We start from the raw sequence: 24,216 nt of genomic DNA, 5'->3' as shown, positions 1-24,216 counted from the left end.
AAGCCGATAAGAGTGCAAGACTGGCATTGTATGGCAAGGGGCAGTTTTTTTTTATCAATGCTCTATCAGTTTTTAATTTTAATAACCCTTTGATCCCTAAGAGTGACTAACATCTAATTTCTCCTAACAATATAACCCCTGAATTACACATTAAAGTCACGAGAATCAAGGAAATGATCACCCACTTAAAAAGCTCTTGATTGTGAAACAGATTCTCCTTATCAGCACCTTAGGAAATGTAATGAGAACGGTATAGAGAATATACATACTGATATTAAGGTGTTAAGGGTGAGGACAGCTAAAAGAAAATCGTGTAGTTGGGGTAACTCTGCTGACCTCTACCATCAAAAGTGAATCCCGTCTTTTTGTCATTAAAATTATTTTCGCTTGAGCATGTTTATCCTCCTCGGAATGACCAGGCGAACTTTGCAACCGATATGATGATTTTCTTTTTCATGTTCTCCGTATTGTTATGAAGTATTTATTTGGTTAAGTGTGATTTAGCCATTTGTTTATATTTAGTTAAATTCAAAGTCCGAAATTATTTGCATTGAGTGTGAGCTATCGCGATGAGTTTCCTAATTGCGACAGTGATTCTGCTTAGTTCATCTACGGACGTTGTCTAAGACCCACACTAAAGTTTTCATCTTGACTATGTGGTCAAAGACTGATTCGGTTAATCGGAAGCATTAAGCACGTTGTAGTTCATTTGTGTGATTCTTGTAAAAGTGTTTGGGTTAGTGTTCTGACAATAACTGTTTAATCTTCCAAGGTCAGTTGGCCAGCATGCCCACTCATGCCTACCGATAGCCAATGTATAAGTATTTACTTTAGAGTTTACTCAGGAGTCATTGAGAGATCAAAGGGGTCAGTGTCAGTCGTTCAGAGTTACTCAGAGTGAAGCGAATTTGATGTAAGTAAGAGAATAGAGATTAAAGAAGACTGAAAAAGACAGGTCGAGAGTCCTTGGTGCCTTTCTCTAAGTGTGATGCGCTCTTAAAATAGTTTTCTCCCTTGATACTACTCAACAATGTTTTCCTAACCTACCTCTGGGAGTGTCATGTTAGAGATTTCATCCTCTTTTCCTTCGGTTAACTTATTTTACGATTAACGGTTAACATTGTCAATTTTTACGGCTAACTTTTTTTCGCCGTTTTACGGCTCATTGTTAACCCCATGGAGACCCTCAAAGCAAATTTATCAACAGATAATTGATCCAGTCTCACTCAGACCGGAGATCTCTCTTACTGTCAGCAGAAAACCGTAGCATTCTTAAATTCTTTATACTCCTTCACAAATAGTCGGAAAACTACAAACAATGAATGTTGAATAAAATGAATAGATAAGGTTAGAACTCACGGTCAATCATTATTTCTCATGCGCAATTTGACGAACGTGTCACAAGACACAGTAATCTTAACAAAACAGACAGGAAAATTTAGCGAGATGGAAAGGCAAATAGAGAATAAACATGGCGATGGGAGAATTTATCGGCCAAGTTTTTTGAAACCCAGGGAACGGTCAAAAACTACACATAGAGTACATGAAACAGTAAATCATTTGGTACAAAGGATTTCCGAAGTTCACTTTGTCATTCCTATGCACATGGACATGTTTAGGGGGAAATATGTTCTAACAACAAATAAACAAATCTCTCTCTTTTGATGGCAAAGGTCGGCAGAGATATCTCTAGAACATCATGTTCTCTAAGCTGTTTAATTGAATTCAAAACTGAAACATTAGAGTCTTTTTCGTCAAAGTTTGATTTATGATTTTAAGCACTTTTCGGACCGGTAAAAGAAGATATTAGGAAATCGAAACTATAGCATGCATACCATTATGACAGGACGGTAATTATCGAAGATTAATGATCTTCTTATTTGTCCGACCAGTGGGGTATTGTTACATAGCGGCCGAACAACAAGATCCAGACTGCTTGGTCCTTTTTTGATTCTTCTTTGGTACGATAAACAGCTTTAGTTCGTTTACTAGACTGATGGAAAAAGAAAAGATGAATACCTCGACCGCTTTAATTGTGGCTTTCGTTCTGTGGTTCATTCGTTACGTACGATCTGGTAAGTAAATTCACTTTTTCAGCGAATGGTTATGTGACTGTGAAAGGTGCATAGTTCTGAGCGTGCCCAATATTATATTCGGCCACTTCAGTGATTCGAACGAGAAAAATCTTTTCGTGATCCTCCATGTAAAAAGACGCAAAGATGAATTTCAGTTACAGTCAGAGATAACATTTAAACACAGTTGTTTTCATTGATTCAGCTATTTGATACCAAGTACCAAACCTATCGACACACGTTCATGTGTAAACACAGCTGAAAACGTGCCTGCGAAATTCTAACTTGAATCTGTAAGGTATTGATAGGAATTCATTCATCTGACTCTATTTCACTGTTTCAAAGTTGTTGCGACTTCTACATTAGCCAATAAAACTTTGAACTGTTTCCTCTCTCATAGCGAGAAAGAAGCACCGGCATAATCGTCTTAAACTGAGATAGAGTTGTTAGAAAACTTATATTGAGTTAGCTTCGAGGTTTATGTTCGAGTATATTTCATGTCTAAGTGGAGTTTTTCTACCCGAAAGTTGATTCAGGATAACAACTTCAAACAAGCGACTTCCCCTGCTAACGAATGAGGATTACAAAAAGATTAACCACCTCGTTAGAGGATCTCAGAAACTAATCTAGTTGTCAACTAGAAAATGCTATATTCTACTTAGAACTCTCAGAAGTTTAGCGCGTTTTTTAAGTATATCCGCTAAACGAGTGCTATAGCTGTTGAATCAGAAGGGCAAACACATGACTTTGAAATGCTTTAGAGAAGTACACCCCGAGTCGGAAACAAAGGTTTTTCATTCAGTTGTTTTACAATAATTGAATTTCGGCATTTATTGTAAAGACAATTGCATATATATATATAAACAAGGGGCAACAGAAAAAGTAACCTCAGAAAACTATTTGACTTGCTTTTTGAGTTTTCACTATTCAGATTTAATCATTTTTCTGAACGAAACACATACATATCATCAAGTCTGAAAAGGCCTTCTGAATTTGAGAGATAAGCGTCGAATTCGTTGGGCGGCTCTTCTCCTGAAATCTCCACATGATTAATGATGTGTAAAACGAGGCATTGCATGTTCGTTCGGCAGGCAGGCGTTAAAATGCCCCGGAAATTACCTCAAGATTGGCTGTCAAACAGCAAGATTAATGATTATTAATTACTGTCAACGACTGTCAGCGTAAAAGAGAGCAGCGCAGCTTAAGCAGGTCACGGAATTCAAATACTTAACTCTTTCACTCCCACAAGTGACCAAGACAGAATTTCTCCTTACAATATCAATACAATATCAAGCAGGCAGGTGATGAGAATAGAGAAGAATAACAATCATGGGATTATTAGTTGATCCAATACCAAATTCTCTGAACTAACATCATAAGAATTGTATGGCAGATAGTAAGGAGAATTACTGATTAGATCTTGGGAGTGAAAGGGTTAAGTGTATCTTTTATGATGATCTCAATCATGGGTGATTTTATAAACACCACGGGAATTTGAATCCGACCACGTGAAATACAGTTTTTTTTGGTAATCATAACACTCACTGTGTGCGGGCATAGTAGGTTTTTATGGGATTCTCCTCTAATTTGGCGAAATGATCGAAAAATTATACTCAGCCATAAAGAATACTTATGATTTAAAGTGGTGCTAGAGAAATTTCTGAGAGCTCGATTAGTTCCTTCTAGCTTATGCCGGCAAGTTAAGATAGTTTTTCTGTCTTTCAACAGATATAAATAACACGATCAGAAAGGTTTCTGTTTAGGAAACACAAACACTGTGCATATGATTTGAGAAGAAGTTTCCTCCTGTTATTAACTCTTAGCCTTCGATATTTTTTTTGAAGATGAAAAGAAAAACTGCTCTTTGGCTTTTAAACGAAATTTTTCACAAATTGATCAAGATGTCTGAACAAAGTAGATGCAATAAAGAACCATATCAGTTACCTTAGCTAGAGCAATTTACTCAGTGACAGAAGCGTTTATTTTAACCGTTAAAAAAAAATTTCAGTTATTTGCTTATGGGATCGTGGAAAAAAATGTCAGCTAAATCATGTTGGCAGTTTTCTTTTTAGAACTTTTTATCTACTTCTCAAGTCAGGGTTGGTTGTTCAGAACATGATTAAGCAAACCCAGCGTTGTACAATTAGTTTTCTAGTCTTGTAAAGAGTTGTTTAGTTTTTATGTTCACTTTGATTTGCTGTAAAATAAAACGCAACAAGCTGTTGGCATAATACACACTTTTAAAAGGAGAAATTAAGACCAAGTAATAATAATAATAATAATAATAATAATAATAATAATAAAGGTTTTTTTTTAAGCGGGTGGCCCTCTAAGCATTATCAAAATTTTACTACAGCCAATCACAAAAGTTGAAAAATAAAAAAAAAATGTCTGTCTACATTTCTACCATAACCCATTACACATAAATATAAATACGGTCTAGAGTATGTACATGCATGCATGTTTCTACGCTTCAAAAAACTTTTACCACACGTTAATTTAAAACACTTCAGAGAATCCACTTTCCCGGATACCAGCTTTTAAGTCAAGCTTTTAAGTCAAACTTTTAATCTTGTATCAAACAACTGCGCCAAGTAGTTACAAGAACTGAACGCTAGACCAAGAGTTTTTCCTGCAAACGCTCAGAGTGGGGACATTCTTTTTAATTCTTAAACAAACAAAGGAATGTCAGAATACTTGTCATAGTTTCTCTCAGTCACGCCTACAATAGAACGAGACTCTTGCCGCCGAGTTAAATCATAAATCAATAGTTGCCATCACGTATCAGACGGATGAAAGAGTTCTTGAAACACAAACTTATGTTGATATAATAGTTATATTTGGTTCATGAATTTGATATTTTCCTATTTTATTTCATGGTTTTGTGGTGAGATGAAATTACCTCGCGGGTTTGGTTATCTCAAAAGCCGGCGTATCGGAAATTCTGCTGATAGTTTCAATTTTGTTTGTTGACCTTGAAAATTCAGCACTTTTGTAATGGACTTTAAGAAAAACGTTATTTCTTGGACGAGCACATGTATCTTAAAGCAATCATAACGACCAACCAGAGAAGAGGAAAATCCCTTTGAGAGCTAATGCGAAACAACCAAACAAACTGTCAAAAGCGCGGGAAAAGGCGGGCGACCAAGTCGTGATTGATTTCAGTCTTGTTTCTGATTGGTCGAGCGGGTGGCGCAAGTTTTCTGGGCCAATCACAAAGCGAAGTAAAGCAAAACCGATACAATCTCTTTTGAAATTTTTTTAGATAATAAGTTGTTTTCTTCTTTTACAGACTGCAGTCTTGGTTTGGGAATGATCACAGGAGACATCCGGGACTCTCAAATAACCGCCTCGTCTTCATACTCAGAGTGGACGCAGCCATTCGCCGGCAGACTTTGGAACACGAGGTGGGCTGAGTGACACAAGTTTTTGAATCACACTCAAGAAAAACTGACATACGTTTAACACACACTTAAAACTCGCCGGGGGTGGTCTAAGAGTTATAAGTCACAAAGTTCACACTCTGAGAACTCGACGACATCACTAAATAAGGTGTAATCAACAACACGACACGGGTGTGCCTCAAAAACTTTCATTTGAATGGTAACACACTGTCGAAACTGAAATTAAAGCTTCTTCAGCTTGCGCAGTATAAGTAAATAGCTCCTCATGAAATTATGACCCACGAGGTTGAAGGGGAATAGCTATGATCACATACTACGCTTTCAACAATCGAAACGTCAGTTTTCGAAACTCTTTACAACTGTGGTGGCCAAGATACATTATCAACTCAGTTAATAAAAACAAAGCAGTAATCGTTTCATCCGCAGACGTATTCATTAAGGACACTTTGTGATGCACAAGAAACAGCACCACTTGAAATAACTCCTAGAAGGGCCTAAAGGTCTTGAAGGGACCAATCCGCACACATTAAGGCTTGGATCATAAACTTTTGGGGTAAAAGAGCTTTGAAAAGTAGAGAAAAAGTTCTGCTTGAAAAGCTGATACCTCATGACTTTTTTATTGTAGCCACCGCAGAGATCTATTAACAAACCCAGTGCTAGAGATAACTCTCAAGTTTCACCGATCTCTTTTTCCCCGATTTAGGCGCCCTCATGGCCAAACTTTCGGTGGCTGGTGTGCGACAGATTGGGATCGCACTCCATATTTACAAATTGATTTTGGACAGGAAAGTGTCATAACAGCTGTGGCCACCCAAGGATTGGATTATCCGTCGGGAAACTGGGTCAAAAAGTACTCCTTAAACTACAGTTGTGATGGAATGAATTGGGAAACATACCAAAATATGGACAAAGATACGGTACATCAAACGCAACTATACATGAAATTTTTGGTATTTATTTTTAAGAATTCCTAGCCAATGTTAGCTTGTTCGGAGCTAAAGAAAGAAATGTAATTCATTATTCTTCTACTTTTCTAATGAAATTGTTTGTATTTCCCATTCTCTTAGAGGTTGCGCGGGAACAAGGATGACAGCTCAGTAGTGACAAACAAGTTGGATAAGGCTATCATAGCACGATTTATTAGAATACTTGTATGGGAATGGAATGAATATGGCATCGTTTGCATGAGAGTTGAAATGTATGGCTGCAACACAGAAGGTAATATTAAACGTTTCTCAATTACATTGCCACTTTTCCTTCTCACGCATTATGCGTTTTTCGCTGCTCAGCTTTACAGATGGTTACATTTTTCAGCGTCGCGTTCTTTTGGATAGTTCTCTTGTTTATGCTTGTCCCCATATTATTGCCTGAATCAACAATGTACACTTTCTTAAGAAACTTTCCAACATCTTTAACTTAAGTGTAGTCTTATCGTCCAGGTGGGTGTAGTCCTGAGAAGGACTGTTGTCAGTTGCGGAAAAAAAAATTATGACTTTTAGTAATAAAGTAGCCTAAAATGTTCCTAGATACCAGTAACACGCTAGTGCAGGAATCCTTAATCCGTAGCTATGTCAATTAAAATTATAGATTACAGCAAAAAATTAACCAGGTGAGTTCCCAAATACCAATACCTAAATACCATTATTGGTGTTAGAAACCCTTCGCCACCCCTTAGCTTTATCAGAAAAAAACTGATGATTCCCAGTAAATTAAACAACCTGGTATGCTTCCAAATGGCAGGTATACTTAGAGCCCGCCCACTATACTCTCCTTGAAAATCCTACTTATGCCATTAAGATAATTTACTTTCTCTACTAATCCATCCACAGAGGGTGGATATAAAGACTGCAGCGCTGCTGCCGGAATGGAAAGGGGCCAGATATCAGATAAACAGGTGACAGCGTCCAGTTTTATTCAGGGGCACCACCCACATCAAGGCCGCCTCAATAACGTTTTCAAGCAGGTCAATGGCTCTGCTCTTTGGGGAAGCTGGTGTGCACAGAACGTGGACACGACGCAGTATATCCAGGTAACAAAATTTGGCCTGTCGATTGGGAATTTTGTGCATAGATCTTTGAGAGAGGGATAGGGAGAAAGGGCTGTCAGCGGTCAAAGGTATAAAAAGACTCGAGGATAAAAGGGAAATGTGGGTTTTACCTGTCGTAGATCAAGCGTACTCAGCAAACGCGTGAAGCTGAAGCCCAAGTAAAGCGGCATCCTTATTAATTTAGCGTTGTTAGCATAAGGCATCTTCGTCTGGGCGTCGGATCGTTTAATTAAATGGACTTATTTACACTGCATCCAGGGGTAAGATTACACCTACATCTTTGTGTTACAATATTTTTCAATTAAGTGTCATCGCACCGTACCCAGAGTAACCAAAATAGCAATCAGATGTAACGAAAATATCTCAAACAGCCAATGAGAATTCAAAGTAACTTCAAACTGCTTTAGGCGCGGGAAATGGCAAGTCACCAGTCGTAATTCATAATGCATGGTGAACGGTCGTGGAAACTAATAATTCGCTGAGGTTAATCTTCTACGGCCTGAGGAGACTATCAATACTCCTAATCGCCTCATGCTTGGTTATGCTAAGGGTCCTGGGAAAAAAACTGAAGATGGATATAATGCTAGTAAGACCTGATACAACAGACGACTTGTAGATTGAAATAACTTTTTAAAGAAAATGACGAATTTTCGCTTTCTCAGGTTGATTTGAAAGAACTTCGTAACATCTCTGGCGTTGCGACACAAGGTTCTGTTAGCATGGGGACCTGGGTAACAGAATACACGCTAAATTATAGTTCAGACGGCTTACAATGGCAAACGTACAGCAACGAAACTGGAATAGCAATGGTAAGAATTCTAAAAAGCATCTTTAGAACACGCCGTGATGCATTCTGTGTTTTGACGTAAGGCCTAAATTCGGAAGTCGCCGTTACTTTAGGCAGCTTTGACTTATCACGACTTAAATAACCCTTCATCCCTTCTTAGTTGGATCTAATTTCTCCTTACAGTGTCATGGCTGACTCAGACATTAAGGTCATGAGAATAAGTAAAATGATCGCTATCTAAAGATGCTTTTAACTCCCCTTGTTGATACTATAGGAAATTAACACAGAGCAGTATGGAGAGTGCACATGCTGGTGTTAGTGTGTTAAGGGTTAAAGCAGCTTAAGGCGACGCAGCAATGCAGCCTACGGATCTTAATAAGTGAGTGAGAAAAAAAATTGAGCTGAGGAAAAAAATCACTTCTGAGAAACTGTGACAGCGGATAGTCGTGGCTACCAAATTTGACAGAGATGGGAAATTACTCTAAATTTGATAGAATTAAAAGTGGATATCAGGTGAAAAATTCGGAAATTCATTACAGACAAACAGCCATCAGTGATTGAGGATTGCTCGAGTAGACATTGCAAGGTTTAAAACAAATCCCACAACATAGCGTAAGGGTAACAAACACACGAGCGATAGACATACGGTTAACCATTGAACAACATTGTTTTTGAAATGATGGTTCACTAATTTTGTTATTGACTCCTAGACGCTGCGAGGAAACTGGGACGAGGTGACAGTTCACAAGAACATGTTCAAGCGACGCTTAGGTGCGCGTTACCTCCGTTTTATTCCAAGGGCTTGGACACCACTCGGGCAGATTTGTATGAGAGTAGAAATTTACTTATGCCAGATTTATCAAGGTGAGTTTCTTCAATTATATTTATTGGACCCTTCAATAACAAGTTGGAAGAGAAAAACGACATTTCCGGTTCCAATAAGAACTTTTGCGGCATTCAAACATCTTGTCCCTCAACTTTCTCTGGCAGTTGTCCTATCAGAGCTCCCTTAACATTCACATCTTTTCGGTTGATAAATCAGAGCTCCGGTTTCACTCACCAAACGTTTTAGTTCACCGCTCAAAGCTCTTCTTTCCTTCACATCTTATTTGCTTGACCTATCAGAGCTCTTGTTCTACCTACAGACCTTTCAAGCTGACCAATAAGAACCATTGTTGCATTCGCATCCTTTTTCGGTTGATCAATAGAAGCTCTTGTTAGAAGTTAACAAATTTCTTTTTCGTGGATATTTCAGGATGTTCCAAGCCCACAGAGCGGAGTCCAACCGAAACTTCAACAACCTTCTCCGACAAGACATTTCCTTCCACAAGAAAATTAACACCCAGTGCGACTTTAAAATCGTCTACAAAACGTACAAACCCGACTGTTGCAAGCGAAAGCGTAGCTAGAAAACTTTACTCCAAGGGATTCAGAAGAAAAACGACTGACACCATTTGCCTTCTGGCTGCGTGGTTATTGCTGATGGTAAATTTGTTAGTGGATTAACTGATAACAAGCAAATTGGATTTTATGTTCAACTGGGAGTTTTATCAGGGACACAAGCAAAGAAATGCGCTTCATTACATGATAAAGAAGTCAGATAAAGAATAAAGCTCATAAACTGCTCCAAGTTGAATATTAAAGAGTTAAACTGGGATTATGTCGATTGAGTGAGAACAAGTGCACAAAAAATATTTGGAAGGCTTCAAGACCTGCAAGGCACCATGTAAAATTTCCTGTAAAAAGATTCTCAGAGGAACGGTGAAAAGATCCAGAATGGGGCAACAGTGATAAAAAAAAGCGCAGTTTAATTTGATACAGATTAAAAGAAATTATGAACCACTAAAGCTACGTCTTGAATAAATACGTATAAAAATAAATATCTTGTTTCACAAGGAGTAGCAGAATTGTTTGGTTATTTACATTGCGTGTGCTTTGCGCAAAAAAATGTCCTTTGAATATTGCCTAAAGAAAGTACATGAGATTGAAACTACACAGAAGGGGAGTAAAGTTTCAGCAATACTTTTATAACCTAGCCATTATAATTTACCTGAGGCTAAAGTGGAACCTACTTTCAGGGACACCCCTAGGACTATAGAAAAATCCCCTGTATAGAGTTAACATATACCGAATAATCTCAATTCAGGGGGGCACCCTTGGTACTGCAAAAAGAGTTCCCTGAATTTAAGATGTCTCTTTCTAAAGCTATGAGAACATTTTTACAATCAGGACCACAGGTTCTTTTCCTTGAATAGGGATGCCCCTGAAAAAGGTGTTATAAAAAGAAATTCCACTGTATTTCAAAATCGTCCTATATCAATTAAATTTAAAAATATTCTGTTTTTACAATTAACGCCGAAGGATCCTTTAGGTAATCCTGAGCAAACTTTATAATCTGCTGGGAAGTTATCTGATTGAGCCGCGCCTGGATTCTAGTCCCCATACCATGTAGCTCTTCGATAGGAGGATAAAAAGCGGCATGTTGATGATCGTCGTGTTGAATGATACATAGCCGAGGATAGTGGTACAAGGGGGGGACGTTCTCAGCTTGTCTTCCTGAGTAAGGAGAAAAAAGAAAAAAAATCATACTCGCACAAGAAATAAGTCACGAAGCAGAAACTATCCTTTGAACTAATAAATCTTAAGCCGAAGATGGGGCGTAGAGAAAGGCAGCAAAAAACAGTCTGAGAGGGGGAAGTGATGGGTTTGGAGCTAGGAGGGTGAGGGCTCTCCTTATACCCCCCCCCCCCTCCACTCCCACCCCACCGACTACTTTGTTAGAGGATAGAGAACAGTTCCTTCTCGGCCCTTCCAACTAGAGCCTGTTCACAAGCTGACGAGATCCTGCCCGCAGGTTCACAAGCTATGAAATACTGCAGTGGAGTGCATCTCGAAAGAGTGTCATTAAAACGAAAACAGTCTATGAGTAAAAGTAAGTACATGTCGAAGAGATAACTTAGTTTTGTTTCGTCCATTCATTTTCAAACTTCGTCTGAATAAATTCTGAGCTGAGCTAAGCCAAGTCAAGCCACAAAGACTCAAACTCAGAGAAGGAAAGAGGCGTCTTACCAAAAGCATGCTTGGCATGGTAATCTCGAGGTACAAAACGACTCGCCCAGTGCGCAAACTCGTCTATATCCAAAGTCACAAACACCATTTCATTGTACAATGTGTAAGCTGATTCTAGGAGCTCCTGAAAAAACACGCAAACAAAAAAATACGGATGAAAGATATGTTCTTCTTCGCAGCCGTTGATCGGCGTAGTCACGCAAGGTGTTCTCTTCCCATGGTCCGGCATTGTGCGTTGCGTGACATAACCCAACATCGGCTGCAAGTGACATTACCAGGGAGACTGAGCTATTGACGAACGAATTGGTCGTTAAGTTTCCTCACCTTATAAAACGAGCTGTCTTTCGATACGTTGTTCTTGTGTGCCAGTGCGAACAGTATGGGCAAGTTGTGTGCATAAGGTTCGAAGTTCGCATTCTCTTCAGATCTGAAAGGAAAGAAAATACCAACTATTAAAGGAGCTATCGAAATGACGGACTGAATTCACAAACGTCTCCCCATGCTGGTGAAAAAAAAATTAAGTTTGAAAATAGTCTTTGCTTTTGCGAAGGTTATTCTCAATAAAACTTCTGCACCCACTCCGATCTTTCCGACATCAACAGCCCCAACCCTGTGACCCGTGAGTGATTAACATCTAACTTCTCCTTATAATATCGCCCCAGAATCAAAACACACGAGGAAATGATCAACAGCTAAAGAAGCTCTTGATTGTTAAACAAATTCTCCTTGTCAGCACCTTGGGAAATGCATAAAGAACAGTATGGAGAATATAAATGCTGATGTTAGGGTGTACAGGGTTAACACAAAAGCCCCAGCCAGTCAAGCGTAAACCGCACTCCTAAAATAATTTTTCCTGACTATATCCTTTCCACCATGGCAACCCACCAACCGCTTATCAGAGCAACGGGTGACATCACATTTACCAACCCTTGGGAAAACTTGGGTGACAAATTCAGGACTGCTTTTGATTTTGCATCTTCAAATTCGCGGAACTCAAAGTAAAAACAACCAAACAATCTAAAACGCGGGCGACCAAGTTGTGATTGGTTTTAGTTTTGCATCTCATTAGCTGAGAGAGTGGCGCGAGTTTTCTGGACCAATCACAGAGCAAAAAAGCAAAGCAGTCTCAAATAACTTTCGAGTCTAAACTGAAAAGTGTTTTACATACTTACCCCAACTTGGTGTGAAATGCAGCTGAGGTCATATGAAGAACTGGAAGTCTTCGGTGATCTTGAACAAAGCGCAAAGCAATATCTGTGCATATTTTGTGGTTGTATTCACATTTGAAGTTCTTGGGCATTTCGTATCTGTAAATGTATGAATTTAAGAATCCTAATCCAGAAAAGGTGTTATTAAAGGTAAGGGTGGTCCTAGAAAGAAATACAGTCAGTGGAGGGTCGGGTCAAGGAATAATCATCGCTGAAAGGGTGGGGTGGGGGGGGGGGAGAGTCTAAAATTACTTCTCGACCAACCTTCATCCCCTTACCTCAACTTCACTCGCGGTTACACACATGAAAACACAAAACAGCCGCCGTAGTGGTTATTACGGTTCTGTCATTGAAAGAATGTTGATATCATACCCCTAAGGGTATGCTGGATCTGCCACTGCAGTGTCAGTATCAGAGTCAAAGTGCACTGCTAGAACCTCTTGCACAAACCCTTATAAACTAAGTCAGATCCGTGGGGGGGGGGGGAAGGGAGGGTAGTAGTCGCGCAACACTGACGTCAACGAGCGCTCTTAACACCATGCCATGAATTCGTATTATCTGGACAGAATATATTTAAAAATTATGAAAATGTCTACATGAATTCAACCCTTTCATTCCCAAGAGCCAAATATATATTCTCAGTAATGCCTATCCTCCATTATTTAAAATTTTAGTACCGAGATTTTAGCGTTGAATGAAACGATATCCCCCTGATGATATTTTACGCTCTTCTCGTCACCCTTTTGCTTTAAAATGTATCGAGATTGTAAGGAGAAATTCCGCTTTAATCTCACTTGTAAGAAAGTAAATTGGACGGCACCAACCTGTGAGTGTCGTGAAACATGTGCAGTCTGGTGTCCCTTTGATTGTTGATCAAAGATTCCACATTTTGACCCAACTGAAAAACTTTTACTCTAACACCATCGCTTCTTTGAAGCTCAAGCTAACAACAAACGGTAAAAGTGAGAGATGTTCTAAAGCAAATATGGAAAATCAAAACAAAACAACGACAACAAAGAACAGAACAAAACAAAGAAAAAGATATCCATGCGTAAATGCGTTTTCTATCAAAAAGATGTTGGCAAAATTGTTCGAAATTTTCGTCAACTTCCGCTGTCGACCTAAAATCGTAAGCAAGTCTTTCTTTTCGTGAGAAAAGAACCAAAAAAACATTTTACGAACAAACCGTACCGCAGTAATAAAATTGTTTTCTACATGATTTTTTTACGTCTCAAAAAGTGTTTTAATTTTCTCTTTTACTTGTACATCCAAATGAGACGAGAACAGAACCGAAAAACACTCCATGATGTTTTGCAAATCCTAATGTAATATCAGAGATTTTACCCAATGATTTTCAAACGATTTCTTGTTCGATTGTAAGTCTTTCCCAACACTAATCAAATTTAGTTTAGGCAGTCAGCTTAGACAGTTTAGTCAGTTACCTAAATCTTAATCAAAATTATAACAAAATTCTCGAACGTGATTGGTTATCACCAGCCTGATTTGAGCATTAATTGGACAGTGTGCGCGTCACGCTTGTAATTGGACAGTGTAATAGAACAGTTAAAGGGACACTTAACACGTCATGCCTGTGTGAGTGGACAGAACGCGTCATGTGCGCGCGCTGTTGTCTTGCATGTCGCCGACTTAACGGTAGTTTTTGTCTAATGAAAACGTATAACCGATGTCTAGCCGATGTTTCTTTCATAAATTTTGTCATCATTTTGATTAATTGGCAACGGGACTTTGTGTCGTCCAATTCTGTCTGTAATCATACTCGTGATTAAAAAAGCGGACTTCCGCTTCGCGGTCGTCCGATTTTGTTAATCACTCGTGTGATTACAAACCGAATTGGACTCCCCTCGGTCCTATTACCATTGTTAATTATACTGACCCGCCTTAGACTAGTTATGGCTATTACGGAGCAGCCAATCTATTGGTGTAAATAATAGAGTGTAAAGTGTACCTTTGATAGCACAAGATCTTGATCTTTTGCTTTCGTTTTACTTCCATCATCAACAACATCTCTGGTGTAAATCGCAAAGCAAGGTACGCGACCATACAGAAGCTCACAAACCAGTTGAAAACAGTGAAAAGGGTACCACTTGTTGGCAAGAGTTGTGGCAAGATAGCGGCGAGCAAGAGTCCGTGTGTATAGCGTGCCAATCAACCTGACGTCCATATCCTTAGAAAAAGGAAACACAATCGAATAATGGGGGTAAGTTTCTGAAGAAAATGTGGTGCTGCGTCGGTGGGAGGGTATAACAGGGTAATTTATTATTATCGACTGAGTTGATAACGTAAAGTGGCCACCGTAAATAGTTTAAAGGCTGACGTTTTGAGCGTTAGCCCCTCTACAGAGCGATTCAAGGGTTAGTCCTTCGTCAGAGGGGGTTGGGGTCGCTCTACTTAATTCGAACTAAAAATTTCACATTCTGCCAAACGATAGGTACTTATAGAGCGCTTTTAAACCGACCATCTAGAAGCAAAACCAAAGATATCGCAACAGCCAATCAGAACCAACAACAAAAAGTATAACAAATGAGGTCACAGCAAAAACATTTGAACTTCCTGAAAGGCGGGTAAACGCTAAACACCAGATCGCGTTTGGCTTCAACTCTGTATTTGATTGCTCGAGGAAGTGGAGCAGCTTTTTTCCGGGCCAATCACAGAGAATAAAACCAAGGCAATCCCGAATTACTTTACACACTCAATTCAAAACGGCACTATACCGCGACAAACCAACTAGAGCTCAACATTGCAAACTTTGCAGAAGGCGTCAAAAGATCGAGGGCAAACTAGAAAACGCATTTGATTTTGGTCTATTTGCACCTGAATGGCTCAGAGAGCAGCAAGTTTTACAGCTCTGTTAAAGAAGTATTTTGAGCCAAAAGCAATTTAGATACAGCAAACTAAGCAAAAGGAGGAATTTTGTTTAGAAAACGTTTTGAACACTGTTTAAAATAGCATTATCAGGGCATCTGTGGTAAGCGTCAATGAACTAATACCGCATTCACACCAAAGTTAAAACACGTTTTAAAGCTGTTTTGTCAAACACGGTTTGAAAACGTTTTGATTCCTTGAGCCCTGTGTCCCATTTAGTCCTTCAGTTTTCTGTTGCTAATTTTTTATTCAGTTAAAGCTGGTTAACTAAACATGTTCTTCTATTGTGAATGGGGCATAGGATTGTTTTGGATGCTGTAAAGCTGTGATTGACCTCTAACGCCACGTGCCTTAATAATCGTTATGACACGAGAAGGCGTAGACTGAAACGCTAAAGCTGTCAGTGTCTTCCTTATAAATTAAAGAAAGGCAATAAAAGAGATACCATTTCAGGAATAGAGTCGAATAAATATCTTCTATCCACAGCCGGCTGACTAACGTTGGATAACCACTCTAGTACAAGTTTTGCCTGGAAATGATAGAGAAGAAAACTCATATATCTAATTTTACATATAGCCTAGACTCATGTCGCAGCTTCTAATATTGAGAGTACAAAAAAACACAGCTTTTTCCTTGACAACCACAACCGCCTCGTCCACTTACTTGCCATGTTTCGCGCGCTAGTCTTTTCGCTCTCTTCACTAACAAAGAGCCTAGATTATGCTAATTACGTTTCCGAGGCAGCAAAAAAGACAGCTCCATTCAATCATCAATGTGAATACTACGTTAACAATCACTCTGTAAAGGTATGACTCACTATTATCGGTCCGTGGTAGTCCAGCCTGATGTAAGTTGAATGAGAACTTGAACAACTCTCGACTGCAGACCAGCTCAGACTGCGGAAAGCTGTGAGCGTTGGGAAACCTGTGACGCCATACCGCTGACACGTTAGAGGGTCTGTTGAACAGTTGTGTACAAACACAGACGCCCCTGGAACGAAAAGAAGTGCAAGTTATGTAGCTTACTAAGTAGCAGTAACCCACTAAGACTAGTTCACAGTGATCGATTTTTGCATCACAACCAAATCCCGCTTTCATTACTCAAAGCTGCACATGAAGCATGCTGTACAACATCTTGTTTTCTTATCTAAGTTTTAAAAACCGTGTAATTCTACATATACTATACCGAAGTGCTTTTAACTGAATTTCGTAAAACCGAACCTAAGTAATCATACAAGCCAATCAGAAGAAAGGAAAATACCTCTATGAGCCAGTGAGAACTCAAAGAAAATCCGACTTGCCTCAAGCGCGGGAAAACGCGGGCGACCAAGTAGTGATTGGTCTTAGTTTTGCATCTGATTGGTTGATTGAGTGTAGCGAGTTTTCTAGACGAATCACAGCGCGAAGTAAGGCAAAAACAGAGCAATGCCGGATTACTTTCCACACTCAGTTGAAAATTGCTCTAATGCTATAACACATACCTAAATACTTGGCGTCCGATGATATTCGTTCAATTGTTGGTAAAACCTGATTGCAGTAGCTGCAGCTCTCTTGAAGAAACACAATCTATATGAAATCCACAGAAGAACTAATTATTCCTTACAAATTACAAATTATTCCTGACAAAACTCAGTTTTCTTATTCCGCTTAAATAATTAAATTATTGTTTCCTAACATCAAAGTCAGTCACTTTTCATACTTAGTCTGTTGAGCGAAGTAAGAGGTGACAATGGCGGGTAAAAGCGCGCGAAAAGTTTTGCGCGGTTGAACACGCGTCAAGTTTCGTTAGTTGTTTCCGTGTAGGATATCAGAGGTCTGGAGGAGTAAATTAACAGTTTCATTAAAATAAAGGGCTACATGTATTCTACATGTATGTTACACTGGTTAAATGTCTGATGACTCACCAAAGATACAGAAAACAGACGAGAAGTTTGCATGATTGGAAAAGCTGCGGCAGTGTACGACTTGACTGGACCAACGGATTGCTCAACCAGAGAAGACCAGGTTTTATCATTCACGTAATGAAACTGAAGCTTTTTTTGTTGTTTCTTCTGAACTTGTGCCTATGAAACACGTTCAAACAGATATGATTGTAGTAGTCATGCAAAGGGCTGCAGAAGGTGCTGTGACCAAACAAACAGAGCGTTTTTGCAATGACCAATCAAAGTGAAAAGCGTTATTATAATGACCAATCAAAGTGAAGAGATATATCACGAAGAACCAATCAGAGCATAGAGCAAATACACGTTACAGGTCTGAAGCGCGGGAAAACGCGTGTGACCAAGTCGTGACTGGTTGTTTCTGATCGGCTGAGATGATGCAGCCATGGTTCAGCTGCTTAAATCAATAACATCGTGAGAGCTAATTCTAATGGTATTCATGCGGGTGAAATCGTTGAAGAACGACACAACCTAAGTGAAAACTTACTAAATCAAAATTACTCCAAAAGAATGGGGTACAACAACTTCTTCATGGGCTAATTTGGGAGGTACAGGTAGGTGATAGCACATAAAATGTCCAAGATGGAAGAAGCGTTATTTTGGTTTGCGACACAATTCTTAGTAGGAAACTACACGACAAGCATTATCAGACCAAGATTAGAAAGGAGGAGAACAATTTAGTTATAACAATGATAATGATCACCTTTGTCTGCCAGGAAGGTGGAGGTAAAGGAGGTCCAAACATAACGTTATTGTGCTCAAAATCTGTAACAGTGCTGTTATCTCCTTCGACACACTTGTCTTCTGATATATCAAGGTTGCACACTTTCTGGAAAATACGTTTTCAATGACATTCGGATTCAATGATAGTTGACCCAGAATATCAGTTGTGAATGAATCCCTATCCAACATCCCTGGATCTTCCCCTGAATATGCCTTCATGAGATTTTCATGTCTCACTTACGATTTTATAATGCTCAACATGGAATGGCCACCATGCACGCCTCTGGTAGTTTATTTATAATATCAAAAGCCACTTCTCTATGAGTAATCAAGTGTGATCCCAAAAAAAAAAATTTATTTTCCATATTAAAAATCTAACACAAACATACCACAAAAGAATAATCTAATTTGAACAGCCACTGCCAAACTGCTAAACTATCTCCAATGAACATCATGCAAACCTTTCACAGATTTAGTCTCTTAACCCTTTAATTCCTTAGAGTGACCAGCTTCTAATTTCTCCATACAATATCACCCCTGAATCAAACATTAAGGTCACGAGAATTAAGGAAAAGACATCAACTTTTAAAGCTATGGATTTTTAGAAAAATTCCTCTTGTCAGCATTTCAGAAAATGTAAAGAGAACAGTATGGAGAATATGCATACTGATGTTAGTGTGTAAAGGGTTAATATATGGAAACACATAATTCAGAAACAATTGTGTTATTAACCTTAGCGTCGTCACTTTCCTTCCATGGATTAAAGACTTCATCAACATCATCATCATCATCATCTGGTGCAGTGGGAAGCACAACAACTGGCAACGTTTGCAGAAACTCATACAGAAGTAGTGGAGTGGGAATATCTTTGTCATATAATTGTTGTTTAATTATAAACCCTGTTGAAAAAAATACATTTTTGTAACCAAGCTAAAAATATTACATTTAGGCACATTACACAATGTCTTCTGAGCACTGTGAAAAGTTATTCATATGCAGCTTTATACAAAAGAAATATGGTCTCATTTAAAGTGCAAAACTAAAGACAGCAACAAGCAACAGGGAGTGAGAAGATGTTACTTAAAACTTACTCTGTGATATCGATTCTCTTTCCTGCCAGAAAACGACGGTAAAAGGAACAGCATACACATCTGACGCTATCACGTATCTTGCTATCACTGGATAATATGACAATAAAATTTTATAATTCCAAGATTTGCAATAAATTAATTAACCCCTATTATTACTTTTGATTAGTTCATCAGTGCATGCAAAAAGGCCAAAGAAAAGTCACTCAGGACAACTGAACAATACAAATAAATTTTACATCAGACATGTATGAATATACATTCCATTAGTTTACAATTCATATCAAGATAACAAAGAAGGTTTGAATTCCTAACATAAGGCTGTACTTGATATCTGTTAGTTTAACCCTTTAACTCCCAGAAGTGATTTACATGTAACTTCTCCCAAGAATATCCATTCATTATACAGCAAACAGGTAATGAGAATACTCAAACTTATCAGGTAGAGCCAGAGGTTGTTCTCTTGATCTAACACCAAATTCTTGCAACTAATTTAAAAGGGAATGTGTAACAGCTAGAAGGAAGAATTAACAATCAGATCTTGGGATTTAAAGGATTAATCAATTAGAGTTTACTGATACACTCAAAACTCTCTTCAATCTTTGAATCTCAAGATGTTATCTGTGACTCTCTTTTCTGGCTGCTACACACATCCTTTTCAGCAAGTGAGGAGAATTTGGAATTGCATCAAGATAATAGCCTTTTGCTGATAAATTTGTCTTTTCTTGTCACCTGTTTGCAAGATATTGTTTCGATATTATAAGGAGAAGTTATGCGTCAACAACTTTTGAGTGTTGTTGGTGAAAGACGGGATATAGAACCCCCCCTTCTACCAAAAAGGGGAATGTTTCTAAGAAGGAGAGGTTACATTTCATTACAGAAGTTACGATCACTTATGGGTGTGGATAAGCTAAAGGGTCTTTGCTATTTATTTAACTCTGTAAGGATTGACTTCATGAACATTACTTATTTTGTAACCATATATTTGCAATTTATATTAATTACCTTCTGGGTAACTCATGATGTTAAGCATTGCAAATCGCACAGGGAGTTTCATTTTTGTGAATGTGTCATATGATCGATGAAAAGCATCCAAGTAATTAAGGGTTCGTGGACTTCTTGGAGAATAAAAACACACCACTATGGGCAGCTGTGGATGTTTTGTCTCCAACACTTCATCAAAGAAATTATCCTATCAAAGTAACACCATTACAAAGATTATATTATAAATCTCAGCATAAGCTAGTCTGTGGTTCAAACACTGTACTGTTTTCTGGCTTTAAGAAACTGACAAAGGAGTTTATTTCCTAATTATTAGTCTAAAAACTAATCACAAGAGCAACAGAGAGAGATTGTATTGACTTGTAGACTGAATCAAGAAGCTCTCAAGTGAGAGAGGGAGGGAAGGGGCTAAGAAGGAGACAAGGAAGAGGGGAGGGGGTAGGAGAGAAGGTGGTTTATTTCAAGTCAGTTCTTTCTGTCTGCCAAGCCCTCCTCCTAGAGAGAATAACATTCATATAGACTTTTTGATCTCATACTGGGTCAAGAAGGTAAAAGAAGTGTGTTAAGAAACAATGACTGCACGCCTTATCTCTCAATAAATCTCCTGTTGTTTAATACTCAAGTAAGTAACTAAACAAAGAGGGTAAGTTTCTTAAGAAACTGTGGTGATGCATTGGTGGAAGAGTGTAATAAGGTAATTTGTTATTATCAATTGAGTTGATAATGTAAAATGGCCATCATTAAGAGTTTCCTGGCTGACCTTTCAAGTGTTAGCCCTTTGTCAGAGCGAATGAAGGGCTAACGCTTGAAATGTCAGCTTTGAATGTCTTAACTGTGGATAATTTTTCATTCTCAACTCAGTTGATAATACCAAATTACCATATAACTGAGCATTACACATGTCATAGCATAGAAAAAAAAGTTCTTAAAAAAAATTACAAACTGACCAGATTCAATTGGTAAGCTTGGCTGTGTAGGGTGACCAGCATAACTTGAAGTCTTCTCTCTTCTACTTCAAGAACACTTTGTAAAACTAATGAAGACTTTTCTTTTTCTTTCCACTCTAAGGAAAACATTAAAATAAAACAAAGATAACGAAGTATTTTCTTTCTTTAACAATGTAACTTCTCTTCTTGATAAATTATAAACAGTGACATTCTGTGCATGGCTGCATATTAGTACCCATAGTACAAAATCTACAAGGCACCAAGAAGATCAAATCTGTGGACCAACCTTGAGAGTTGAACACTACAATGGCAGGAGCCTTGCTGATGTTGTATGCCTCAATCATATATCTGTCACCAGGAATGAAGCACAAATATGATATACATAATTTAATAATTACAAAATTATAGTAATTATTGCTGAGCTGAGCCATTTTGACAGATATATCTTTCAACTTTTACTCATCTTCTTTCTAATTGAAAAGGAATCAATATTTTAAGGAGAAATGTCTTCTTGGTCACTTCTAGAAGTGAAAAAACTTACTCCTCAACATCAGAGGATGGAATAACAACAAACACTTGTATCTTTTCCGCCCAAATCTTAGCCAACTGTAGAAAGAAAAAAAATAAACACAGGTATGTTAACAGCTTACAATAATAAGAACTCCAACAACACATCATGAAAACTCTAGGTAATCATGCCTAGTTATGGAAAGTCAGCTAGCTGAACTCCATCTTCCATGATGACAGAATCATTGATAAATAGTTATTAAATATTTAATATTCAATATTATTCTGACCTTTTTAAATGTGTTTTCTATTTGTTGGTGATAAAACTGGCCAGGAATTCCCACTAAAGTGTAACCTTTATGACTACCAACTTCCTGAGATAGGTGATTTGTAGTGAATGGTGACAGTCTTTTGGAAAACATCCTCCTCTGTCGACCAAAAAATAATAATAAAACAGTTATTAGACATGTTATTGTCTTTTTGAAAATACACGTGAAGGAGTTTAAAATGATTTTAAGTTTAATTGAATCAACAATAGTTTGATTTCAGTTTTTCCTCGTTCAATGATTCCAAATATGTATCTTAAACAAAGGGTTCAATACAAATTTAACTATTTAAAGGCCCTTTTTCCCACAATAATAGTTTAAAATCCTATGACAAGCATTGTTTTTGAGTATGTTTGTATTGAGTGTGTTTTGAATTCATGCTCTTTGAAAATTCATTTTTCTTACAGCCAATGAGTCGTCTACTTTAGAGATCTTGCAGTTAAAGGTTTACCTTGAACCTAAAATCATTAGATTTCAATTTCCTATGTCTAAGATTAAAACACAAAAAGAAAAATAAAATTCATGTCTTCCGCCATGGTAAACAGGGCAAGAAACCTTCTCTTCAACTCAGTTATCCTTTCAGACATGTGTGGCAATTATTTTAATTAATTTAATTAGGATCACAAGCTTACTTGTCTGAAAAACTTGACAACAACAACTACTACATGGCAAGAAGCTGCATTTGTATGGAAATTAATGGCTACACCATGCATAATAATATCAAATGTCATAGGAAGCAAAGTTATGAAACATGGAAAAAAGATTAGATTATTACATGTTCAAGTCAGATGATAGAAAAGTTTAAGCCCATTTTTGCAGTAGTCTGTAGGACAAGGAAGATCATATCTTACCTTGTCCAAATGGAAAAGATAACCATCTCGGTTGTTAAGAAGGCCTAAGTTTCCTGCCCACAAAAGATACACCCCCTTTCCCCACCTCTAGAAATAGTTCAACTCAAGGGCTTTAACACCCTAAACATTATGACATGCCTTCTACTGCACCTACCAAAGTTTCAAACCATTTTCTCAATGAGCTGGTTGTTTTATGGGGTCTGTCAGGTGATGGGTAACTCAATGGTGAAGAAGCTGTTCCAATGTAGCACTGAAGAAGAGGAACCGTACCTGGGTGGCCTTCCCATGATAACATTCCCTAAAGGAGCAAAAAAAAAGATACATTTTATGAAGCAAACAATGTGATTACATCTGAGCATTCTCCATGATCCTTAATCCATTCAGAAATAAATAATTAATCAGGTAATCTGCTACATACCTTGTCAAGGTTGAATGCTACAGTGCTCCATTCTTTGTAAGGATTATCATGTGCTAAACTATTCATAAACTCTAAAAAGCTCTGCTCAAGCTTGGATGGAGGAATTTCTGAAAGGAATATTTATAACAGGACTCACTGAGTTGTTCAAGAAAATATTTACAACCCTGTGACTTTTCAAGGCCCCAAGCTGTAGAAATTTTAGTTGCCATAATGCAAACAATTTTGGGGAACTGTATTTGCATTGAAAGTCACCAATTTTGTAACCTGTAACCTGTCTCCTTGATTGTACAAATATCAATTTGTGAGATGCAGAGTTAAACTTTAAAAAATGATTTTGGATCAACCGTCCACGACTCTTCCTTTTTTTTTATTATTAAGAGGAATTAAATGTTATTTTTGGCAACCCTTTCATAATTTTAGGATGCCTAATGGCATTTACAAAAAGGCGGGTTTGGACTCCTGTTTTTGTGTCAAAAACTATTTTTCATTTTATTAATTTATCTATTTTCATATTTATTTATTATTTATTTGCGGTTGTACTGTATATGAATGTAAATTACACCTGTGAGGAATTAAGAATTTTAAAAAAAGATGTTTTTATCTGATACTTACTCGGATCTCTATAAAGAACACAAAATGGCCATTCAGCTCCGGAATTTTTCAAACGATTTTCGAGTGCATCTTTAGAAGTCAACAGCTCGCTGATGTTGGTTACACCGGAAAATCCTGAAGAAGATTTGATCGCAGAAAGTGATGTTAACCGCAGTTCAACTGAGATTAGGTCATTAATGCATTTGTAGAATCTTACCAAGGCAGAGGTACCTCATAAAAAGTACAAGGCAAATCCATGAAAAAAGGTTAAGTGTTTGCATTATTGAAGTTTAACCGAACGTAGACAACGTAGCAACCGAGGTAGCCATCTTCAAACAAGAAGAAGATAGGAGT

At 38.0% G+C, this 24,216-nt stretch overlaps 2 protein-coding genes across 3 annotated transcripts; one reads left to right on the top strand and one right to left on the bottom strand.

Moving 5' to 3' along the window:
• The first annotated feature begins 1,942 nt into the window (after positions 1 to 1,942).
• LOC131783445 (lactadherin-like) lies at positions 1,943 to 10,236 on the top strand. Its single transcript, XM_059100206.2, has 8 exons — positions 1,943 to 2,075; positions 5,365 to 5,479; positions 6,180 to 6,393; positions 6,544 to 6,694; positions 7,306 to 7,505; positions 8,186 to 8,332; positions 9,021 to 9,174; positions 9,566 to 10,236. Exons 1-8 carry the CDS (start codon positions 1,997 to 1,999, stop codon positions 9,814 to 9,816), a joined length of 1,311 nt encoding a protein of 436 aa, XP_058956189.2. The 5' UTR covers positions 1,943 to 1,996; the 3' UTR covers positions 9,817 to 10,236.
• On the bottom strand, positions 10,117 to 24,187 carry LOC131783438 (uncharacterized). Of its 2 annotated transcripts, none has more exons than XM_059100197.2 (22): positions 24,080 to 24,187; positions 23,884 to 23,997; positions 23,272 to 23,378; positions 23,008 to 23,151; positions 21,967 to 22,104; positions 21,711 to 21,775; positions 21,456 to 21,517; positions 21,170 to 21,285; positions 20,226 to 20,412; positions 19,224 to 19,310; positions 18,865 to 19,031; positions 18,113 to 18,238; positions 17,374 to 17,532; positions 16,951 to 17,035; positions 16,288 to 16,460; positions 15,916 to 15,999; positions 14,554 to 14,772; positions 13,412 to 13,530; positions 12,552 to 12,686; positions 11,704 to 11,806; positions 11,380 to 11,503; positions 10,117 to 10,866 (listed from the first exon to the last, which is right to left on the bottom strand). In XM_059100197.2, the coding sequence occupies exons 1-22, from the start codon at positions 24,141 to 24,143 to the stop codon at positions 10,637 to 10,639; spliced, it is 2,808 nt and encodes a 935-aa protein (XP_058956180.2). In that variant the 5' UTR covers positions 24,144 to 24,187; the 3' UTR covers positions 10,117 to 10,636. The 2 variants fall into 2 exon arrangements, with proteins under 2 accessions (XP_058956180.2, XP_066015621.1); XM_066159524.1 differs by having other exon boundaries at positions 24,094 to 24,110.
• Between the last annotated feature and the right edge of the window lie 29 nt (positions 24,188 to 24,216).

The sequence above is a fragment of the Pocillopora verrucosa genome, chromosome 12, assembly GCF_036669915.1.
Source record: "Pocillopora verrucosa isolate sample1 chromosome 12, ASM3666991v2, whole genome shotgun sequence".
Classification (NCBI taxonomy): Eukaryota; Metazoa; Cnidaria; class Anthozoa; order Scleractinia; family Pocilloporidae; genus Pocillopora; species Pocillopora verrucosa.
This window is presented reverse-complemented; position numbering and strand designations above follow the sequence as displayed.